We start from the raw sequence: 21,633 nt of genomic DNA, 5'->3' as shown, positions 1-21,633 counted from the left end.
CCGGAGCGCGCACGCAGGGCTTGCCGGCGGCGACGTCGAGCACGTACTCCGGGCTGGAGGAAAGGGGCAAGGCCGGCTGACCGGGTACTTTCCATCCGGCGCAGGATTTCAAATGAGGGGCAGGGGGCACCTGGACGTGTTCCACCGTGTTTGCCACAATACACACCCCACGCGCCTCGGCTTGCCCACCCCCTCACGCATAACCCCCCTTAACACACACACACACACACACACACACAGTCTGGCTTCTCCTCCCCACCCAGCACAGGAGGGTTTCCCAGAAATGCCTCTGGCTGAAATATAAGGCCCCCTGATAATAAGGATATCAACAACAAATGTGTACCGTATCCTTCTTCATGGGAAAATAAGACATCCCCTGAAAATAAGACCTCGCGCATCTTTGGGAGCAAAAACTAATATAAGACACTGTCTTATTTTTGGGGAAACAGGGTACCTTGAGCCAAAAAAAAGTCTCAGGCCTGTGATTACACATTTTATTTGATTCAGGAAGGGGAAGACCATGAATAGCCCCTCCTCAAATTAGAAAAAAACAAAAACGTACAAAAGTTACATATAAAACATGCTATCAGACAACCAGGCTTTCCCGACTCAGGGCCAAGTTCTGTAATGGAAAAAGAAAGGGTTCTGTGAGGTGGGTCGGTTTTTGGGGGGGAGGGGCCCAGGAAGGGTCCTGAGGGTCAGGGACTTTGGCTCACCTTTTTCAGCCTCCGCTCTCTGGAAGCCTGTGAGTCTGTCTCAGTGTAAGGGGGGGGCTCAGAGCGGTAGTAGGACTCCTCTTCCTCTTCGTCCATGTAGGGCCGCCTCCTTTCCCTGGCTCCCTTTTTCCTCAAAGCCTCTTCCAGAAGCGCCCTGTCGTACAGAGGCTTCGCAGGCCTGGAGCTATCCTCCGGAGGGTTCCGGGAGCGGGGATCGTAGGATCTGGGCTCAGCATGCGGGCGCCTCCCAGAGCGGAGCTCATCATAGTGGGGCTCCCAGGAATAGGGGGACTCCCTAGAGTCATCTTGAGAGTAGAGGTCATCCCGGCTGCGGCTTCTGGGGGGTGCATAGGCACGGCCTCTCCTCCCACTGCTGGGGGGTGACCTCCTCGATTCAGGGGAGCCTGGCCGGCTGAGATCTTCCAGAGCATCTACAGAGTGGGCCCGGGGCCGTCCAGCCCCCCAGCGGCCCCTGGGCTGTTCGGTTGGGGGCTCGTGCTCCCACCTCCTGGGATTCTGGGGGGACCGCCGACCTCGTTCCATTTCCCGGACTGGGGTAAGTGTGGGGCCCCTGATAGGCTGGGACCGGAAGTCGTCCTCATGGAGAGAGGTGACTTCACTCAGAGCTGTAGAGAGGAGGGTGTCACTGACCGCTGGGAGGTCAGCAGTGTGTCACCCATGTGGGTCGGGGACTCTTAGGGGACCCTAGATTTGTCACCTGACATGCAGGCTCCTGTCCATGTCTCACTGTGGCACTGGGGGGACGCCCTTCTAACCCACCTAATAGGTAGCCCTCAGTGGCTCTTAACTCAATAGGAAAGCCTCCCCAGTCGGGGGTGTTGCAGACTCCTGAGGGCAGAAGTAAGGCCCCCCTGTCAGGGCCTGCAGGCCTAGCCTCAGCCCTAGCTTTAATATGTGGGGTATTGGCCCCCTCCCACCCCAGGGTCCAGCTCACCCCGTTCCACACGGCCGCCGCCAGGAGGGATGCGTCTCGAAGGGTCGAAGTTGGCCAGCTCTTTCTCCATGTAGTACAGGACACGCATGGAGTCATCCTGCTGATTGGCCTGGATCCGGTAGCCACTCCGGACATCTAGGGGCAGGCAGTCGATAGAGGTGACAAGCTGACCTGTTTGGGAGCATGAGAGCTGACCCCGCCCAACCCCGCCAGGCAGGTACCAGGAGCTCGCAATGACTCGTACTCACCAGAGGTCACACTGCTGTCCGTGTCACGAAGCAGGGGCATCTGGGAGCTGTGGCCACCAACTGGGAGAGATTGGCCATCAGTGGCTGCCCACCAAATCCATGACTCCTGTTCGCTTCCCAGCCCAACCTTGGCCCCCAGCCGCCCCTGGCTCCCCCAGGCCTCACCTGAGCTGTTCCTGTCAAAATCTGCAGGATGCCCTCCGTGGTAGCCGTTGTACAGGGGGCCCATGGGAAGCATGGCAGCAGGTGGCGGGGTCTTGGCAGGGGAGAGGTGGGCATAGGTGCTGGAGGCGTAGATGCTTGGGACACCTGAGGTGGCTGCTTTGCCGGCAGTATACACTAGGACACAGACGGTCAGCATGAGGTGGCGGCCAGGCCCTAGGCTGCTCTGCTCTGCCTTATGGGTCCTGGTTGGATGTGTGTCAGACCTTCCTGGGTACCCCAGCTGTGGCATCTCCCTAGTAACTGGGCCCTTCCAGTCGTTTCTGCAGGGTCCCTGAGGCTAAGGGACCCCAGCTTCATCAAGGCCCCACCTTTGTGGCTCTTCACATTTCTGAATGGGCAGCACACACTAGCAGGCCAGGGTGTTGTGTGTGGCTGGTGTGGTGCCCTGCCAACATTTGATGACCACATCAAAAGGTTTTGTGTAAAATTGCAACTCTCCGGTCACCCTATCAGAAGATACCAGAACACACCAGGCCCAGGTCCTTCCAAGATCCCAGTGGGTGAAGCCCGGGTCCTGAGCCTCCCACTGTCCCCACAGGCCAAGGTCATGTAGGGCAATCCCCAACTCAAGCAAAAGGAACCAACTGGGGTTGGACCCCATGCCCACTGGCGATTAATGCCTGCTGGGTCCGACTCATGCCTGCTGGGTCCTTGACTCCTACGGAGGGAATGAGTTCAAGGCCAGAGTGAAGGCCTTGAGAGACTGCCTCAGCCGGACACCCAAACATCTCTGGTTAGTGTTCCCAACTCTGGGGCCACGCCAGCCTAGAGCCCCCAACCCCTTCCTACGCCACTCGTGGGAGCTCAAAGCCAAAGCCTGCTAGCTGCCTTCCTCCCCAGGGGAGGAAGCTGTGCTCCTTCGGGGGGCTGTCCTTGCCACTCTGGTCTCAAGCCCCTTTCTTCTCGGATCCTAGCAGGACGTGCTCAGCCCCACTTTGCAGGAAGTCCTCATTAGCCTCTCCTCACTAGTAAAGTCTAATTGGTAGTGGGAGAGGCAACAAACACCCTGAGGGGCTAATGGGGGCTGTGGGCAGGGCGGAAATTACAGCCTCTGACCGGGGTTCACAGGGAGGACCACCCCCTCCCCGTGGCTTGGGGGACCTGCATCTACAGCAATGGCCTCTTCTTTGTGGGGTCTTTGTAAACCTGCTCACAGCCCTCGGAGGTGCCTCCCCATCTGGGAAAGGGCAGAGTCAGCACCCCACTTTTAAAACAATGGTGTGAAGGAAAGGGCAGGGCTGGCATTAGCCTCTGGAGCAGAGGTTCTCCACCTCCCTAATGCCTCGACCCTTTCATACAGTTCCTCATGTCGTGGCGACCCCCACCCCCCAACCATCAAATTATTTTCATTGCTACATCATCACTGTCATTTTGCTACTGTTATGAATCGGGCGACCCCTGTGAAAGGGCATTCGACCTTCCCCCCCCAAAGGGGTCGCGACCCAGAGGTTGAGCACCACTGCTCCCGAGGGTGGTGGGTTCTTTTCGAAGGGAGCGATCCTTTGACGAACAGGCCACTTGTCAAATCCACTGGCTATGGTGAACTCCCATGGATGAGGGGGCTTTGGAAGTGTTCATGGGGAAAATGCACTTAAAAAGAAAGTGGAATTTCCCTGCCAACTCTTTGAAGCGCGCCCCCCCACCCCCCCCACACACACACACACGCACTTGTATAGCACCTAGTGGGCAGCCTGGCCTGGTTAAAGGGTCCCACTCCCATCACAGCTGTCCACATCTAATAGTGACCAAGACCCAGATCCGGAGGGGACCGAGGACCACACCTCTGCTGGAAGCACTAGTTTACAGAAGAGGAAACGGAGACTTGGAGAGAAGCCACTCACTTGGCTTCCAAACAGCACGTCACCTGGCTACATGTAGCCAGGCCTCCTCTGCCCCAGTAACAGGAGCTCAGAAAAACACCCATCACTCATGGTTACTGTCAGTGCCCCTGGGCCTGTGCCCAGAGGTGCTGCTGTACCCAGACTCTTGAAAGGAGCTCAGGGATCCCTACGAGTGGCTTTCCCTGTTTGGTCCCTCCCTCCTTTTCTTTCCTAACCCTCTTCATCCCTGATCTGACTTCCATTCTCCCAAACATCCGCAGGGACCCACTGGGCCATACTAGCTAGGTCCTTGAACGTAGTTCCCAGGTCCTGTGTGCTGGCAAATTAGTCCACCAGAGACGAGCTCTGGGACGGAGCGGCACTGCCCCATGGTGTCCTCGGCTCTCATCCTGCCAGACACAGATCACCGGGTCAGGTCCCCGGCGGGGCAGCTGGTAGATTCCAACCACCGACCTTCCAGCTTGCAGTTGAGAACTCAACCATTACTCCAGCCGGGCTCCTCAAACATAAGGATGTCGTTGTTGTTGGGCGCTGTCTAGTCGGTTCCAACTCGTAGTGCCGCTGTCCACAAGGAACCGCTGCCCCGCCCTGCACCATTCACACGGCCGGCGCTGTGTGGGAGCCCATTGTCGCAGCCACTGTCAGTCCCTCTCGCTTCCTTTTCCACTGACCAAGCAGAAGGACCTTCGCCAGGAACCAGTCCCTCCTGATAATTTGTCCAAAGTGAAAAGTCACGTCACCTTGGTTTCTTCTCTAAGAGCCTCCTGGCTGTCCTCCTACCAAGACAGGTCCTTTGTTCGTCCAGCCGTCCACGTGCCTGCAGATTCTTCGCCACCATGAGTCTAAGGCCTCGATTCTTCTGCCCCCTTTATGCATTGTCTAGCCATCGCACCAAGAGGAGATGCCTGAAAACGTCCAGGCTTGGGTCAGGCACAGCTGAGTCCTCAAACATCTTAGCCTTGGACCACATGAAAGAGTTCTTTGTGCCGATGGAATGGGTCGTTTCGATTTCCTGATCGCTGCTTCCACGGGCGGGACCGAGGAGCCAAAGAGAATCCTCCGAAATTCCCTCGATCACTTCGGTCCGGTCTGCACTGGCATCCACTGGCCAAGACTTGTTGTCTTCATGTGGAGGAAGGAGCTCCGGGTAAAGAGCTCAGCTACTAGGCGAAAGGGGGTGTGCTTCACACCTGCCTGCCGCTCGGCTCCGTGGGAGAAAGGTGTGGCCTGGGAACCAATGGGGTGGTTCTACTGTGCGCTACAGAGTCGCTAAGTCTCCGGTGACGCAACAGTGGTGGCTTTTAGTTGGGTTGTGTTGGGATTTTATGTTGAAGGGCCAGCAGGTCACACCCTCTGCATTTTCGGGGCACCAGGTAGTCAGTCCCATCTGCAAGTCATACCCCCAAAACCAACCGACCTCTTTGTTGTCAGGTGGATGCCGACGCACAGCAACCCACCAGGACAGGGCAGAACTGCCCGCGTGGGTGTCTGAGACGGTCACTCTTTCCAGGAGTAGAAAGCCTCCTCTTTCTCCTGCAGAGTGCGCTGGTTTCGAACCGCCAACCTTCAGGTGAGCAGCCCAAAGCATGACCGCTACGCCCCCAGGACACATCATCTCTGTGTAACAACGAGTGTTTGTGGGAATGTGTGCTTTTTGAAACAAAACCTTGTTGGCTTCTTAGCTCTCTCCCTGAGGCCTTGTTTTTAAAGGGAGCTTTCTTTTCAGTGAATAATGTTTTCTATTATTTGAATTAAAAAAAAAACACAACATTCATGGATACTTTCAACGAAAGACCCTCAAGATAAATGAATCGTATTAAACGTTCAGGTACGCAAATTATTATAGAAAACAGCAGGGCACTTCCTTGGCCTACTCTCTCCCAAACTGCCACCCTCTTGCCCAGCACACGATCCTGGGAGACAGGTGAGGGCCCCCTCTCCTCCCTTCAGGCCCGTGGGAGAGACACTTACAGGCTTCTGGGCAGCAGCACTTGTCCGGGCAGCAGGGGCACCTGACATAACAGCAGCAGGTGTGGGGGCAGCACTGGCACCAGCAGATGGCCAGGAGGAGGAGGAGGAGGAAGAAGGCCAGGCAGACCACAACCACAAATAACCAGTCTGCAAGAGAGGAGGGCAGGCCCTGAGCCTGAGGCTTCTGAGGAACGGGGAACCAGAGTGGTGGGGAGCCGGGACTGGGCGGAGGGCTGAGCAAAGCCTGCAGGGGGGCGCTGCAGCCCTCACTGGGTTCACCATGGCAGAGGCTGGGGCGCAGCAGGGACAGCAGACCACACCCCTCTAAAACTGAAGGACCCCAGTCGGCTACTGACAACAAGAGACAGGAGAAGGCAGGCGAGCACTAGAGGCACCAGTCACCGGAGCCCCTGCCTACACCCAGCTCCTCCGCCAGCCCAGAGCCAGGGCACTACATGCTACCCATTGGGTGGGCTTAGTGGGGGGCCCACAGTGAGCAGGGTTCAAGATGGGGAAGAATACCAGAGGCAGCAGTAAGTGGGGAGTCAGGAGCTAGAAGAGATTACCAAGAGAAGCCTCACTCAGGCACCCCACTCCCCCCATACCTTCCATGGGCCCCGCCCGAAAATCAGGTAAGAGCTCAGCCACCCCTGAGGTCCTACCTGGAGGGACAAAAGAGAAACAGGAGATTATGCTGGCCACAGCCAGCCCAGGCCACCCTGCCCCTGACACTTGGGAGAGGGCTTGGTGGCCGAGAGGCCCTAGCAGGTTCCTACCCTCCATTCTCTGCCCAAATGCAGGAGCTGTCTCGAGAAGCCATCCGCTTTCTCATATAAAGGGATTCTGCTGCCCTAAAGGAAAGTACCCTAATCCCCTGGTGACACCTAACAGGTCCTATCAAGCCCAAAGGGCCCCGGCCCATAATCCACTAAGCAAAGGCAACGTAAGGATCTAATTAAGGCTCACTCTATCTTTAGGGTCCCCCCAAAATGTTTTTCTTTAGCAGGAAAAGACACATCTTTATTATATACATGATTGTATATGTTTGTTATCTATTTTTAATTATATATATAACTACAATAAGGTTGGTGGAAAGTTGTCCATTATCTTTTCATTCCACTTTTCCACGGACTTTTTGAAGTCCCCTAGGGTAAACTACACTGCCTTTAGAGGAAGGCGCTCCCAAGATCCCCTTTTTACCATTTTCTTTAGGAGGGAAGGCCCTCCGACCGAAAAACCATCTGCCACGCGGGCCCTGCTTCTATGACCCACAAGATGCCACCCACCATGGTTCCTGGCTTTCAAGCACACGCCACATGCACACGCTCTGTGCCCTGGTCTCCCCTCGGCATCCCACACGCATCTTACCCCCAGGGCAGACACGCACCCGGGCTCGCTGCACCCGCCATCCAGCGCTCAGGCATTCTTTTTTGTATGCCTGCCCCCGCCAAGGGAGGTTCTAGAATGTACATCAACAATTCTCAAAGCCTGGCTGGGTCTCGCTCACTGCCAGCCAGTCAGCACCGACTTGCAGTGACCCTCTGAGGGCAGGGTAGAGTGAGTTTCAGAGATTGCAACTGTTTGGGGAGCCCTGTCTTTCCCCCGCGCGGCGGCTGGTGGTTTAGAACTGCTGACCCTTCGGAACCAGGGCTGAATGCGCTACCACCATGCCACCTAGGCTCCTGACAAGGCCTCCACTCAGAATCGGGCTAAGATGCTGTTACCGTTTTCACACGTCCTTTCCCGAGTGCCTGTGAGCCCTGGAGGCACAGTGGGGGACATGCTGGGCTGCTCACTGCAACGTCAACAGTTCGAAACCACCAGCCACTCCGTGGGGAAAAAAGAAGGTAGTCTACACCCATAACCGGTTAGTCTCTGTCTCAGAAACCCACGGGGGCGGTTCTACCCTGACCTAGAGGCCCTGAGCCTGCAGTTTGGGGACGTTGATGGCGGCTGTACCTTTCACCAGCGACCTCGGTGCATGCGCAGCTCCGCCCACCACGCATGCAGTGGGCAGCAGGCTCACATATAGGCCACAAAATGCGAGACTATATGTGTCGGCAGCAAGCCCTCCTCTCTGCATAGGGCCTGCGTCCCGGGCAGGGCAGGGGCCACCAGCCCACACGCCCCTCTCCCCGTGGGCATCCAAAGTCGGCCCCATGTGAGGGAAGCACTCTATCGATCTAAGCCACAGTGCTGTCCCAACAGAGCAGAATGCAGAGTCCCTAAGCTGTGGCCAGGGGCTCTGAGGTCATGCATGGCCCTGGGGATGGGGCAGAGGGTAGGCCCAGCCTCCTCCGGTTCACCAACGCCATCCCTACCTCCCTTGTTGCCAGTCAGCTCTGGCCACCTCTGTATTTCTCTGAGACTGGGGAGAGAGAGAATGTCTCCCCTCTGAGTGCGTCTCGGGCGGATTTGAAATGTTGAGGGAGGGTGTAGGACGCAATTAAATCCAAGTGACTGGTAGTGCTCTTTGGGGGCAGGTGCAAAGCAGGCGACAGAAGCCCCGGAGAGCCAGCAGCAGGGAGGCAGAAGGCAGGCAAGGAAGCAGCAGCCCATCTCTCCCTCCCTCCTGGGCACAGCGCCCCCACACTCACCCAGGACAATGAGCTCTGCATAGGCCTCATTGTTTCCTTTCAGGTCCTGGGCGGAGACCACAGAGCAGTAATACACGCCGCTGTCCCCCCAGGCCGTCTGGTCAAACGTCAGGTCAGCATCTGGGACAGAAGGACAGTGTGAGGAGTGGGCACCTCTCCAAGAGGGGGGTGCAGCCCTGCAGGGTCACCTCTGCACCATGAGACCCTCCAGGAAAGGAGCTTCCAGGACTGCTGAGGGGTCGATGGGACATTAAGACCTTCTTAACAGCCAGGGCATTCCTCCGTTGGCTCAGCTGCCCACCAAAGAGTAGCCCCAAGACCCACTCGCCACGCTGGGCAAGCCAGATGTGACAGGGGGCTCCAGGAAACATTGACCACTTTGGAAACCTCACTGGGCAGTTCGACCCAGGCCTCTAGGGTCGCTGACTTGGAAGGAAGATGGATGGGCACAGTGGCCAACCGGAAAGACCCTGGTGAGGATGGCGCAGGACCGGACAGCGTTTCCTTCTGTTGTGCTTGGGTGACCCCTGACCCGCCAGCACTTCACAATAGCAGACAGAAAGACTTCACACCAGCCACTGCAGGTCTGTGAGGTGGGGACTATTATTACTCTTGTTTTACCAGAGGAGCTGGGTCTGGAACCTAAGCGGGCAGCTCGCCCACAGTGCTGTGGGACGGTCAGACCCCAGCCTCGGCGTTCACGGTCAGGGTGATGACCACCATCACTCTCCGAACCACTTCCCAAAGCAACCGTCTCAACCTCCCGGTGAGAACTGCCACAGAGCCGCCTCCGCTTGGCTGGGGGATGGACCCAGGGAAGGCGGCACAGATAACTAGGCCAGATTTCAGGAATCGAGACAGGGCCTGGCGGCAAGAGAAGGTGGGTGTGTAGTATGTGCCAGGGAGTGATGGGCCCTCCCTGAGTGCCCTGCATTCCAGGTCAGATCCAGGGCTTGGAGAAGCTTCGGTCTCAAGCAGCCCAGGGCCAGGAGCCTGTTAATTGAGCCCTAATGAAAGTCTTTTAGCATAGCCAGTTTCCTCTTGATTCCTCAAGCCCTAATTAGTTCATTCTTATTGCCACTCACCAGTGTGGGGCACGGTGGGTCCCACCGGGCAACTCCACCTTGGGCTCACGAGAGACACCAACAAGCATCCCAGCCAAGAAGTCACCTCGTCCCCGTCTCTCCCTGGCTTCTGCTGACCTGCCTGCCACCTTGCCCCACGTCCCCACTGTCCTTCTGCAGGGCAGCTCTGAAAGGGCAGTGCCCGTGTGTGCGCGCCAACCCACAGCACTGCAGTTTTTGAAGGAATGTAAGATCCAGAATCTTCTTCCTCTCCCAGGTCCCAGTCCAGCTCATGTCCACAGAAGAATCCTCCGCTCAACAGTGTCCAGTATGTTCTAAACATCGGACTCTGTCTTGACCTAGCCACTGGTTCCCATGCCAGCCTCATCCCCACCATCCCCCTCCGCTGTCCGCCAACCCGTTGTGTTCCTGCCCACTCACCGTGCGCTCAGGCTGTTCCCTCTGCCTGGCACCATGTTCTTCCAGGCCTTTCCTAGGTTGGTTCCTTCTCATGACTCAAGCCTCAGCTCAGAAGTGGCCCCTGTCCCCCCACCTGGCGTCTGAGCTACTGACTGCCCATCTCCCACATTTGGCTGAGGGCTCTATGCACGTAGGACGGAGCCAATCTGAGTCCCCAGGACCTGGCTGGGAGATGGGCCTGAGAATAGGCCCTGCCCCGGCGCCTCTTGCCTGCCTGCCTTCGCCTTCCTTCTCTGCTCCAGCATTCTGGGCACACGGCGATGTTCACAAAGAGGTACTTGGCTCATTCATTCAGCAAGGACTGGATGCCTACCATGTTTTACCGGTTCCCCTAAGTGGCACAAATGGCCAAAGACTCAATCATTAACTGAAAGGCCTGTGATTGCAGCTCCCCAGAAGTGCCTCGGAAGAAAGGCGACGTGCTTCTGAAAGGTCACATTTCTGAAGGACAAAAGGAAGGACGTTTTACTGGGCGACACAGACACATGCGATCGTGTCAAAGTGGAACCGACCCAACAGCAGCTAGCTTACTATTGTCAGGATTGGAAGCACCTGGTATGCGGAACACCAAGAGTCCTCAAAGTGTGGTCTGTGGGCCCCAGAGAGCGTTTCAAAAGATCCCTTAGGTCAAAGTAACTTTCACAAAACTACTAAAATGTTATTTGCCTAACTCTCTGGATAAAGTCAGTATCACCTTGATACCGAAACTAAAGGCACCGCAAGTAAACTACAGACCAGTATCTTTGTGAACAGAGAGGCGAAAAGCCGCGACAAAATACATGCTAGCAAACAGAATCCAGTAGTCTAGAGACCAAAGGGGATTTGTTCCAGGAATGCAAGGATGGGCCGACGTTAGAAAATCCGTGGGATGCATTAGAGGAATGAAACAAAGCAGAAGAGCACGTGAGCATCTCTACTGAGGACAAGGGCCTTCAATAAAATCCAACACGCACCCTTGATAAAGACCCTTAATAAGATAGGGATGGAAAGGAAGATTGATTAAAGCCATTTATGCAAAAAAAAAAAAACAACAAAAAAAACACCAACAGAATATTGCACATCATGGAGACAGACTGTCTGCAAGCTTTCCCCTTAAAAGCAGGAACAAGACAAGGTTGCCTGTTTTTGCCATTCCTATTGACTGTTGTCCTGAAGTACTCGTCAGACAATAAGGCAAGGGGGAAAAAAAGCATTCAAAGTATTCAAAGCAGAAGAGAACAAAATTTTCTCTCTTCACAGGGAAGAAAAATTAAGAGATCATATATATGGAAAACGCTCTACTAGAGAAATTTAGCAGTGGGTACAAGGTCAACAACAACAAAAAATCATTGACATGAGGCTATTTGTTGCTTAAACTCATTCTATAAAGTCAATCATTACCTTGATGTCCAAACCAAAGTCTCTATACACACGTAATGAGACGTTTGAAAGGGCCATTAGGAAAACCATTCCATTCACAACAGCACCTAAGGGAGGGAACGAAACATCTAGGAATAAACTTCACCAGGGATCTGAAAGACAGTCCATGAAAACACTGCTGGAAGAGAGTACAGACTTCAGTAAATGGAAGATGTTCCGTGCTCACTGGTTCCAAGGCCCAATCATTGTTGCGATGTTAATACTACCCAAAGCGACCTACTGATTCAATGCAATCTGTGTTCATAACCAATAGGTAGAACTACCTTCTACTACCCATTCTGTATTACCTTTGCCCTCAGCAAGCACCTCAGTTGGCTGTGGTGTTTTTCCTGGTGGGGTGACCCAGACCTTCATTCCTGAGCGGTCGGGGTCATTATAAGTCCTGTCAGGATTGGGTTGCTGTAAGTTACCACTTACTTTAATCACAGGGCATGGGAACGCTAAGAGTCGGCCTATGGGATCTCCTGGATTCCAGACATATTCTTCTTTACCTCCATTATGTAGCACCAGTCCAATTTCTCCTTGGTAATCAGGATCAATCACACCACTTAGTACAGTGACACCCTTCCTGACCTGTTGATCTAAAGGCATGAGAAGCCCAAAGTGGTCAGGGGGCATCCTCAGCTGCCAGTTCAGTGGAATCCGTGCTGTGTTTCCGGGTGGGAGAGTTCCTTCCTTTGGGACCAAGACCTCCAGGCCTGAGGAACACAGGGTTGCTGGGACAGGAAGCAAAAATGCTGCAAGTGGATCACTAGGAGTAATAGTGAGTGGTGCCATTGCAGCTTCCACCCCTTGGTTCCTGGACCCATGAATTCTGGCTATTGGAGACACAGCACCATATATTGGCCGCTGGTTTAGAGCAGATACAGCTTCCTGGAGAACACTGCCCAAGTCCCACAAGTTGTTGCCACCTAGTTGGCACCGAAATTGTGTCTTTAGGAGCCCATTCCATCGTTCTATCAAGCCAGCAGCTTCAGGATGATGAGGAACATGATATGACCAGTGGATTCCATGGGAATGGGCTCATCGCCGCACTGCATTTGCTGTGAAGTGAGTTCCTTGATCTGAAGCAATGTTATGTGGGATGCCATGCCGGTGGATGAGGCATTCTGTAAGTCCACGAATAGTAGTTTTGGCAGAAGCATTGCATGCAGGAAAGGCAAATCCATATCCAGAGTAGGTGTCTATTCCAGTAAGAACAAAACGCTGTCCCCTCCATGACGGAAGTGGTCCTATGTAATCAACCTGTCTCCAAGTTGCCAGTTGATCCCCCAAGGAATGGTCCCATATCTTGGACTTAATGTTGGTTTCTGCTGCTGGCAAATGGGGCATTCAGCAGTGGCAGTGGCCAAGTCAGCCTTGGTGAGTAGAAGTCCATGTTGTTGTGCCCATGCATAACCTCCATCCCTGCCACCATGTCCACTTTGTTCATGTGCCCATTGGATGATAACAGGAGTGGCAGAGGAAAGAGGAAGACCAGGTTGCAGCTGCCTTAGCCAGTTCTCTGATTCAGCTGGCAAGGCTCACTTCCTGCAATACATCCCTGAGGAGAAGCCACATGGACCTACCCCGATGCAGCCCTGGGTGCTGGAGCAGCTGTGTGGAGATCCCCGCCAGCACTGAGATGCTTACACATTCACTGACTCGGCTTTCCTCCTGCAGTCGGCGTCATTGCGTGTGCTTTGTGAGGAGGAGGTGGACTTTGTGGATTGGTGTCAGATATATGGGTTAATGTTGGACTTGGGCAGCACTGGGTTGGGATATTTTCTTGATGCATACTTACCCTTTATGTAAAACTCTCTCTTATACATATGAGTTTCTGTGGATTTGTTTCTCTAAAGTACCAAGACTAACACACAATACCAACCAAAATTCTAGCAGCCTTCTATACAGATTTGGAAAAACTAATCCTTAATTTGTATGGAATGGCAAGAGGCGGCCAATCGCTGAAGCAATTTTGAAGAACTAAGCAGGAGAACTCACTCGTTTTGATCTAAAACTTGTTATGCACTAATGCAAACAGACTCGTCCTGGTGTAACCAGAGGCATGTGGAACAAGGAATGGAGGAGGAAGCCCGAGCTAAACATACCCACCCTTCTATGTCAACTCCTTGTTGACAAGGATGCCAGATCCAGTCAATGGGAAAGAGGAGTCTCTTCAACAGAGGGTATTGGGAAAATCAAAGTTCCATAGGTGGGAAATGAAACAGGAGTCACACTCCACTATATCATATACAAAACTACTTTCAAAATGGATTCCAGACCTAAATGTGAAAGTAAAAACCAAAATATTCTTAGGGGAAAGAGCGGCAGAGACACCCAGGGGCCTGGCTGTTGGGCTGAGCTTTGGACAATGGAGTATCCATCAGCCCTAAGAACGAAAGCATCAACAACAAAAAACGAAACAAGGTAAAGGGCCTCGTGGAAACGTAAAATTTCTGTTCATCAAAAGATACCACCCAGCAAGCCCAAAGCTGAGCTTCTGATAGGGAGAACATGTATGGAAACCATATGCCCAATAAGGCGCTGATGGCATGGTCTCTACGTGTTGGGCGGCGATACACCAGATCCACAGTTCGAAACCACCAGCCGCTCCGAGGGAGAAGGGGTTCCTGCTCCCGTGAACAATGACAATCTCAGACACCCCCAGGGGCCGTTCTGCCCCGCCCTGCAGGGGCACTAGGAGGCAGCATCGTGCCGATGGCAGTGAGACAGCTCCAAGAATCTAATGAGCAACAAGGGGGCTTGGAAAGGCTTGTGGAAAAATAGAATTAAAAGCCAATGGAGTCGTATTCCCGCACACTTTCTGACGACTCCTCAAATAATACTTAAACAATTAAAATACACACGCACATAAACTCAAACCAAACTGACTGTCAGATAGATAGATAGATAGATAGATAGATAGATAGATAGATAGATAGATAGATAGATAGATAGGCAGGCAGGCAGACAGACAGATATAGAGGCTCTCACACCCAGGGAATGGCTACAATGTGGTCCATGCATGGGAGAGACTACGGCTGGGCCAGACGCAGGCACAAAGGCCAGGTCGCAGGCTACAGCATGGGTGGAGCTGGAGGACGTGATGCTGAACAGTGGTCAGTCACAGAAAGGTAACTACTGCAGGACCCATGTTGACTGAGAAGAAAGTTATATTAGCGGTTACCAGAAGGAGGGCTGGGGGAGGGGAAGGCCTTAGGGTGTCCTGAGTTCCTGATGGAAAAATTGTATCAATTAAAGGGCTCCGCCGCCAACGGCTGAGAGTGATGCCACTAACTCTTCCATCAGTAGTCCGTGTGATTGACAGGTGACCTTGCAACATATACATCTTTTGTTCCCCCCCCTCACCAAAAAACGGGGGTGGGGGTGGCTTCGGTGGGGCTGGTCAATAAAACACCTCATGAGATTTGGTTTCTCGAAGCAGGTCCTGGTCTCACCGGACGTTCCGGTTCATCAGCCTGCTACAGTGCCAGTGTTGGAGCAGGGGATGAGTGCGGCGGCTAAGCACCAGGTCAGCAGTTCACAGCCCCCAGCAGTTCTGGGGGAAAAGTTGAGGCTCTCTGTTCCCATAGTAGAGTTTCCGCCTGTAGGTCCCGTTCTACCCTACTCTACAGCATTGCTAGGAGTTGGAATTGACACCCCGGCAGGGAGTATTTTATTCTAACCTCCTACTTCATGGTGTAGGGCCTTAGGGGCACCCATGCAAGGCTCAACAATTGGGCTCTGTTCATCTGGAGCAAGAGGAAGAACAGCTGGGAGCAGCCGAAACCCAACCAAACTCACTGCCATTGAGTAGATTCTGACCTACAGGGAGCCTGCAGGACAGGGTAGAACTGCCCCTGGGCCTTTCTGAGACTAGCTCTTGACCGGACTAGAAAGCCTCACCAGTCTCCCACGGCGCAGCTGGTGGTTTCGAACTGCTGACCTTGCAGTTAGCAACCCAGTGAGTCACTCACTACCCCACCAGGGCTCGGAAACAGACATGCAAGTTGATTGGCTCCCCAACTGGCCTTCTTTCCTATGAGACCCAAAGAAATGGCTGGGACTCAGCCACCACTCCCAGCGTTTTGGTATGAGTCTAGAGAACCTTTATCAAAAGGGGAGGGAGGCGGGAATGCAGAAAATACTTTTTATTCTCCTGAAACCCAGGCTTCTGGATTCATTGAGGCTGGCAGAACCCCTAGAACTACTGTGCAGATATCACGTTCACCTTGAACCCCACACCAAACATATCCCTGGGATGCCGATCCGTGAACAAGGGTTTGCTCACTCACGAGGTAGGCGAGGAGCTCAGGGGGAAAGAGTTGACCGCGACAGGAAATGAAGGCATTGGGACAGGAGAGGGAGAAAGGCCGCACACACAGGCCGGGAATGCCACCTGTGTGACTGTGTAAAATGGCTGAGTCCCAAAGAAACTATAGAGGACTTGAGCATGACCTTGTGCCTTGCCCTGTTGTCTGTGCAACCATTTAAAATCAGAGCCCCACCCCACCCGCTGGAGTCCAGTTGATGCCAATTCCGAGGGACCCTCCGAGACAGAACTGCCTAGATGTTTCCAAGGATGCAAATCTTCACAGCAGCGAACTCGCCACATCCTTCTCCCCTTGGGAGCAGCAAGCCGGCCTTTCGGTTCGCGGCGGAGCACATCAGATGATGATAAGCAGGAGGAAGACAGAGTGCCAGGGGTGGGGTGGGGGCTGTGTAATGAAGGGACCTAGATAAGGCGCCCTTCAGAACAGACTCAAGGGTGACTTGGGGGTGGGAGGGTGACACCCTGGCAGGCAGGCAGCTACAGCTAGTCTGAGCTCTAGCCAAGTGCTGGGTTCAAGCCTCAGCCCTTTCCTTGAATCCTTTCATTGAATCTATAACCCAGACCTTGCACTCTAGCAAATCAATTCTGACTCACAGCAACCCGACAGGGGCGGAGTAGAACTGGCCCTGTGGATTTCTCAGACTGTCCACCTTTAGGGGAACAGCGTCTCATCTTGCTCCCTTAGGCAGATGGTGGGCTCGAACTGTTGACCTTGCGGTTAGCAGTCCGATGCACGGCCCACGATGCTGCTAGGGCCCCTTTAGCCCAGAATTAGATTCTCTGTAGTCCTCCAGAGGAAAACCCTCGTGTCCCCAGTGTGGCGGTCTCCAGACTCAGCACACAGCTCAGGAGCTAATCCCGACGGTGAGCTGAAGGGGTGGGCAGGAACCCCCTTAGCCACATCAAAAGAACAGAGGCTGGGGGTTGAACCCGGGGCTCGCCTCCGTGCATTTTGTTTGGCTTGTGTGATGTTTTCAAAACCCATGGAAGCATGGTTTTCCGGCTCCTTTTGATCAACACCAAGGTCTGGGCCCACCTCCTTCCTGCGCGGCACACCCGGCTCCCGGGCCCCCGTCTGGCCCTGGGATGACTCAGCGGGGCTCTGCCCCTAAAGCTCTAGGTTCAGAAGCAGGAACGGAAATTGGGTCTCCACCACATCTGTGTACACCGCAGAGGGGGTCCACCTGATCTGACTTCAGAGCCCCCTGCGGGCTGCTGCTGGGGGGGTGGAGGGGGCACATGGACCTCACGTCGTTCAAGAAAGTAGAAAGAAGGCCTTCTCACCAGGTATCCCACCTCCTCCCAAACCGAGGCCTGGAAGGGGAAGCAGGGCCCACCCTGGGTGAAGGGACACCAGGACCAGCAACTGTCCTGGTTTGCCTGGGACCCAAGAACTTTCACTAGGAAAACCAGGGCAGCTGGTCATGATGGGGACCCCAAAGGAAAGTTCTCTTGTCTCCATCCTCCAAGCTAAAAACAGAGGAAGCTCCCGGGGTACTGGACTTCCTGCAGGGACACACACACAATGGATGGCCTATAAGGCCTTCTGGCTGTGGAGAATGGGCCCCAGAGAAAGCCTGATTCCACCCAGCCTTCAAAGGCAGGCTCAGGATTGGGAGTGTCCTGCCTGATCCAGGCTACAGAGGCCCCTTGGTTAAGAGGAGAGCGCCTCTCTAGGTTGAGTGTCCAAGGAAGCCTTTGACCTCAAGCAGAAGAGGATGCTGAAGGCTATAATGCCCATGGAATTCCAGGGCAAGCTGGTCCCTCCCATGCAACAGGACCTAACAGGCTGGCCCCTGGAGCCCTGCCTCTGACCCATGGCGTGGACAAAGTGAGGAGGCTGCCAACAAGTGACCCCCTTCTCCTCTTAGCTCCGAGGCCAGGGTTCAAACTCGAGGCTCGCTTAAGAGGAAAGATGATGAAAATCGAGCCATATGCAAACAGTCCAATGGACCGTGCCAACATCCGTCTGAGACCAGAAGCTGTAGATGGTGCCCAACACCACAACCAAGGGCTCTGAAAAGCATCCCAGGAGAAGGAAGACCCTGGAGAGACGTGGGAGAAGATGGGGAACAGAACTCAGCGTCACAGAGACCAGTTTACGGGTTGGATAGCTGGTGGGAACCACCCCCAGCCCACCCCTCAACTAAGGCCCTTAGTCACCCTTCAAGTTTGGAACTGAGCTGACCACCATGTTAGTTGTCCACGGTTTCAGATCAAAAAGGCAGCATTTACCCGAGGGCAACATTCAGAAGGGTTAAGAGAGGACCCAGGGAACACAGGTAGATGAACGAGTGGTAGGGTGGCAGTAGGCATGGCAGAACGTACGCCGATCATCTACTGCCTCCTCCACCTTGTTCACAATCAAGTATGAAGACACACACACACCAAACAAATACTCTGTGAAAGGCACACTGCAAAACCAGACACACACGCCCCACCCCCCCAATAAATAAATAAATAGATGCCCAGCCATGTGCAGCTGCTGTGCACATCACCAACCTCTGTGGGCCACTTCGCTCCCTGTACAATGATGGTTACAGTGTGCCTCTACCAGTCAACTTACGGAAAGCAGCGAGGAGACACCTTTATAAGATTATTTTTCACCCCTGGGACCCAGATCCTGAAGGGGGGTGCTTCACAGATCTCATCACAGTTCTACCCCTCTCTGAAACAGAAAGGCTTGACCTTGACAACACTGGTCCTACCCACCTCTAGTCCAGGAGTCCCAACAGCCCCGGACCCCTGGCTCTGCCACTACCAGTGTGTGCCCAAGTGCCTTGGCCTTTCTAGAGCGACTCACAGCGACCCTGTCGGACAGGGCAGCACTGCCCCCAGGGATCTCCAAGGCCCTGCCCCCATGGATCTCTTTCTGGGAGCAGAAAGCCCATCCTTTCTCCTGAAGACAGGCTGGTGGGCTCAAACTGCTGACCCTGTGGCTAGCAGTCCAATGGGCGACCAGAGTGCTAATCAGTATACTTCCCTCTTAGGTTGTTACTGCTGAAAACCTCACGAACCCACTGCCATCAGGTCGGTGCTGACTCGAGGGCAGGACAGAGCTGCCCCTTGAGGGTTTGCAACTGTAATTCGCTACCAGGAGCAGCTGGTGGTTTCAAACTGCGGGCCTGGCTGTCAGCAGCCCCCCATGTGGCTGCTACGCCACCAGGACGCCTGACTTTGGAGGTGGTGTCTGCAGCACCCCCCTCACTATCTTCATGACCCCATTTTCTCCAGATGCCAGCACCTGGTGGGGGGCACCATGCTGATCTGGCCTGCGACTCTCACCGGGAGATGAGCTTCATGAAGTGGTTTGATGATTGGGTTGAACGGTGTCTGGTAGGTGGTACCCCAAACCAAACCAAACCAAACCAAACCCCCTGCCCTCAAGTTCGTTTTAACTCACAGTGATCCTATCTAAGGCTTCTAAGGCTGTCAATCTTGGCAGGGGCAGACGGCCTCAACTGTCTCCCGTAGAGCAGCAGGTGGGTTTGAACCCTTCACCTTGTCGTTATCAGCCCAACTCGGAACCCACTACACCCTCAGGGCTCCTTTTGGTATGTGTTAGATACTGAATCAGTGTTTGTTGTTGAGTAAGGGACTGTCCCATCTGACAGGACACTCAAGAGGGACCACCCTTTCTGCCCCTATCTTCCCATCCCATGCTGCCTAACATACTTCCTGTGATGGTGATCCGGCGACCCTGGTAGTAGTCACCCAGGGTCACAGCGTCGCCTTGCTTGGTCGCCACAACCCTTACGGTGCGCACGCTGTCATCGCAGGACACGTAGGGGTTATAGCCCGAGTTCACAGTTGCCACCTGGGCGTTGAGCTGGTTGTCGACGCTGGCCGGGGAGAAGGCGTCCGCGATGCGGTCCCGGCAGAAGGACTTGTACTTCCAGATCACGATGGGCACCGTAGGGGTGGCGGTCACCTGGTAGGTGCAGGGCAGGGTGACGGGCTGGAAGAGAATCACCACGTGGTAGGGGTCCGACACGGTCACCTGGATGGCGCTGGCCGGAGCTGAGGGCAAGAGGAGAGTCGGTGAGGACCGCTGTCTCGGGACCGCTCAGGGAAGTGCCGGTGTCGCGTGTCACTGGCTTGACATGTAAAGACGTATGGTTTCACAGAGCACCGGGCACACCTTACTCCTTAATCCCCAGGATCAGCTGAGGAGGAGGATAACTGGGCCCTGCGGATGGATCCACAGGGCTGAAGTAGCAGGTGCTACAACATCCCACCTGCAAAGTCCTGCCCACCTCTCTCCTTTCAACCCCCGGGCCTTCTGCCCTTGGCCAGCCTCTCTCTGTGATCTGCCCAGGGCAAGCCCAGATGGCCAGTGCCATCAATGCCCAAGGTCCCTTCAAAGGAACTGGCAAGGGCTCCAAGTTACCCTGGGTTTGGGGAACGTGGGCAAAGTTTATAGCGTGCCCGGCTAGCAGCTCTGCAGGGTGTGGCTGAACACCCCCCACCCCCCAATAGCTCCTCCATCAGCCTCCTATTTTTCCTTAGGGAGCACCCCCACCCAGCACCTCCAGGGGAAAGCTGGCAGCTGAAGGTTTCAGACATTTCCTTATTTCCATCCTCACCAGGAGGGGAGTAGAGTAGGGGGCAGGAGAGTGGGGTAGGGGGCAGGAACCCCCCCCTCCCCCCAGGCGCGTCCATCGGCAACAGGGACCACCCCAGGGGCGTCCACCGGCGACCTGGGACCTCGCACTCCAGGAAACAAGGAATCCAGCCCTCGTGGCCCCCCTCCCCGTTACCCCAAGACTTAGAAATATCCGAGTTTCCGGCCTCTTCCAGCGATCGGGCGGCCCCCCACTCCTACCCCACAAAGGATCTTGTTCCCGGGCTCGCGGTCCAGGGAGTTTCACTTCCTGCTCTCTGGACCAGGGCGGGGAACGCTCCCCGCAAGGAATCCCCGGACACAGAATTCTCCGGAGACCAGTCGGGGAGGTCCCAGTCTCTTGGCTGCCCTCCGTGCCCCCCGCCCCAAAAGCTCCGTGCTAAACTCCCCCGCCTGCCCGGCCCGGCAGAACTCTGTCCACACCTCCCCCATCCGCCGTCCATTGCGCCCCCTCGCCTCTCCGCAGCACCAGGAACCCCTGCCCACAGCCCATACCTATACAAAAGGTGCCGAGAAAGAGCCAGACAAGAGCCCCCTGGCCCGAGACGGCCGAGCAGGACCCCAGACTCAGGGAGAGCCTGCGGGCCGCTAGCGCCATCGCCGCCGTCTAGGCGCTGCTGTCCCGCGCGTCCCCTCCCAGGTACCGGGCGGGCAAGGGGCGCCGCGCGAACCAAGGCTAGCAGGGGTGCACGCTCCGCCCCTTCCCGCTTCCGCTCCTTGTCCCCACCCCGCCGCGTTTTAGGAGTTTTCTGAGACCAGACAAAGTGGATCAGGCGCACACTTCTGGCTTTGGGTGAGAAAGGCGCTCGGTGCACGGCCTGACTCCGAGCAGCCCCTCCGCGCCCTCCACCCCGCGCGCTCTGGGAATGGATCCGCCCAGGTACACAGGGTGGGTGGGATCCTAGGGCTGGGCTCCGGGAGGAGGGGGGAGTAGCTGCAGGGAGGGGCCGCTCCGCCTCCCTCCCCGGAAATGGGCTGGTCCAGGTGCGCCCCAGCGCGGAGGGGCCGAGTGGAGTGACCAGCTGGCCGCGGGGGCCCCCGCGCGCCCCGGGGCGCCCTGGGCTCCGTCCGACTCGGAACCAGCCCAGCGGAGCGCAATCCGTGGGAACGGGGCCGATTCACCTGCTGAGAAGGGGCGGGACCCACTGCACACCTGTTGCCTTCCTGCCCACACCCCT

The 21,633-nt window shown here is 55.3% G+C and overlaps 1 protein-coding gene and 1 long non-coding RNA gene across 4 annotated transcripts; one reads left to right on the top strand and one right to left on the bottom strand.

The window, feature by feature from the left end:
- Positions 1 to 480: 480 nt before the first annotated feature.
- Positions 481 to 21,068, bottom strand: LSR (lipolysis stimulated lipoprotein receptor). Of its 3 annotated transcripts, XM_045292944.1 has the most exons (10): positions 20,951 to 21,068; positions 19,507 to 19,851; positions 8,554 to 8,673; positions 6,562 to 6,618; positions 5,957 to 6,103; positions 2,085 to 2,258; positions 1,920 to 1,979; positions 1,672 to 1,806; positions 717 to 1,342; positions 481 to 622 (listed from the first exon to the last, which is right to left on the bottom strand). In XM_045292944.1, the coding sequence occupies exons 1-10, from the start codon at positions 21,051 to 21,053 to the stop codon at positions 587 to 589; spliced, it is 1,803 nt and encodes a 600-aa protein (XP_045148879.1). In that variant the 5' UTR covers positions 21,054 to 21,068; the 3' UTR covers positions 481 to 586. The 3 variants fall into 3 exon arrangements, with proteins under 3 accessions (XP_045148879.1, XP_004715842.1, XP_045148878.1); XM_004715785.3 differs by lacking the exon at positions 6,562 to 6,618 and having other exon boundaries at positions 20,951 to 21,063; XM_045292943.1 differs by lacking the exons at positions 5,957 to 6,103; positions 6,562 to 6,618 and having other exon boundaries at positions 20,951 to 21,063.
- Positions 3,800 to 5,806, top strand: LOC123522010. Its single transcript, XR_006680327.1, has 2 exons — positions 3,800 to 5,132; positions 5,417 to 5,806. It is a non-coding gene; the product is annotated as an uncharacterized LOC123522010 (long non-coding RNA).
- Positions 21,069 to 21,633: the final 565 nt, after the last annotated feature.

This window comes from Echinops telfairi, unplaced genomic scaffold, assembly GCF_000313985.2.
Source record: "Echinops telfairi isolate 266 unplaced genomic scaffold, ASM31398v2 ScPeMD7_655;HRSCAF=1070, whole genome shotgun sequence".
Taxonomy (NCBI): domain Eukaryota; kingdom Metazoa; phylum Chordata; class Mammalia; order Afrosoricida; family Tenrecidae; genus Echinops; species Echinops telfairi.
The sequence above is the reverse complement of the archived record's forward strand: the minus strand, read 5'-3'. Positions and strand labels throughout refer to the sequence as shown.

Excerpts from the sequence above, each read along its gene's own strand:
- LSR (XM_045292944.1), bottom strand. The coding sequence starts at position 21,053 with ATGGCGCTAGCGGCCCGCAGGCTCTCCCTGAGTCTGGGGTCCTGCTCG. Across the intron at positions 8,674-19,506 it reads CCGGATCACCATCACAGGAA|ATGCTGACCTGACGTTTGAC; the intron begins GTATGTTAGGCA and ends CTTCTGTCCCAG. Across the intron at positions 1,980-2,084 it reads TTTTGACAGGAACAGCTCAG|TTGGTGGCCACAGCTCCCAG; the intron begins GTGAGGCCTGGG and ends AATCTCTCCCAG.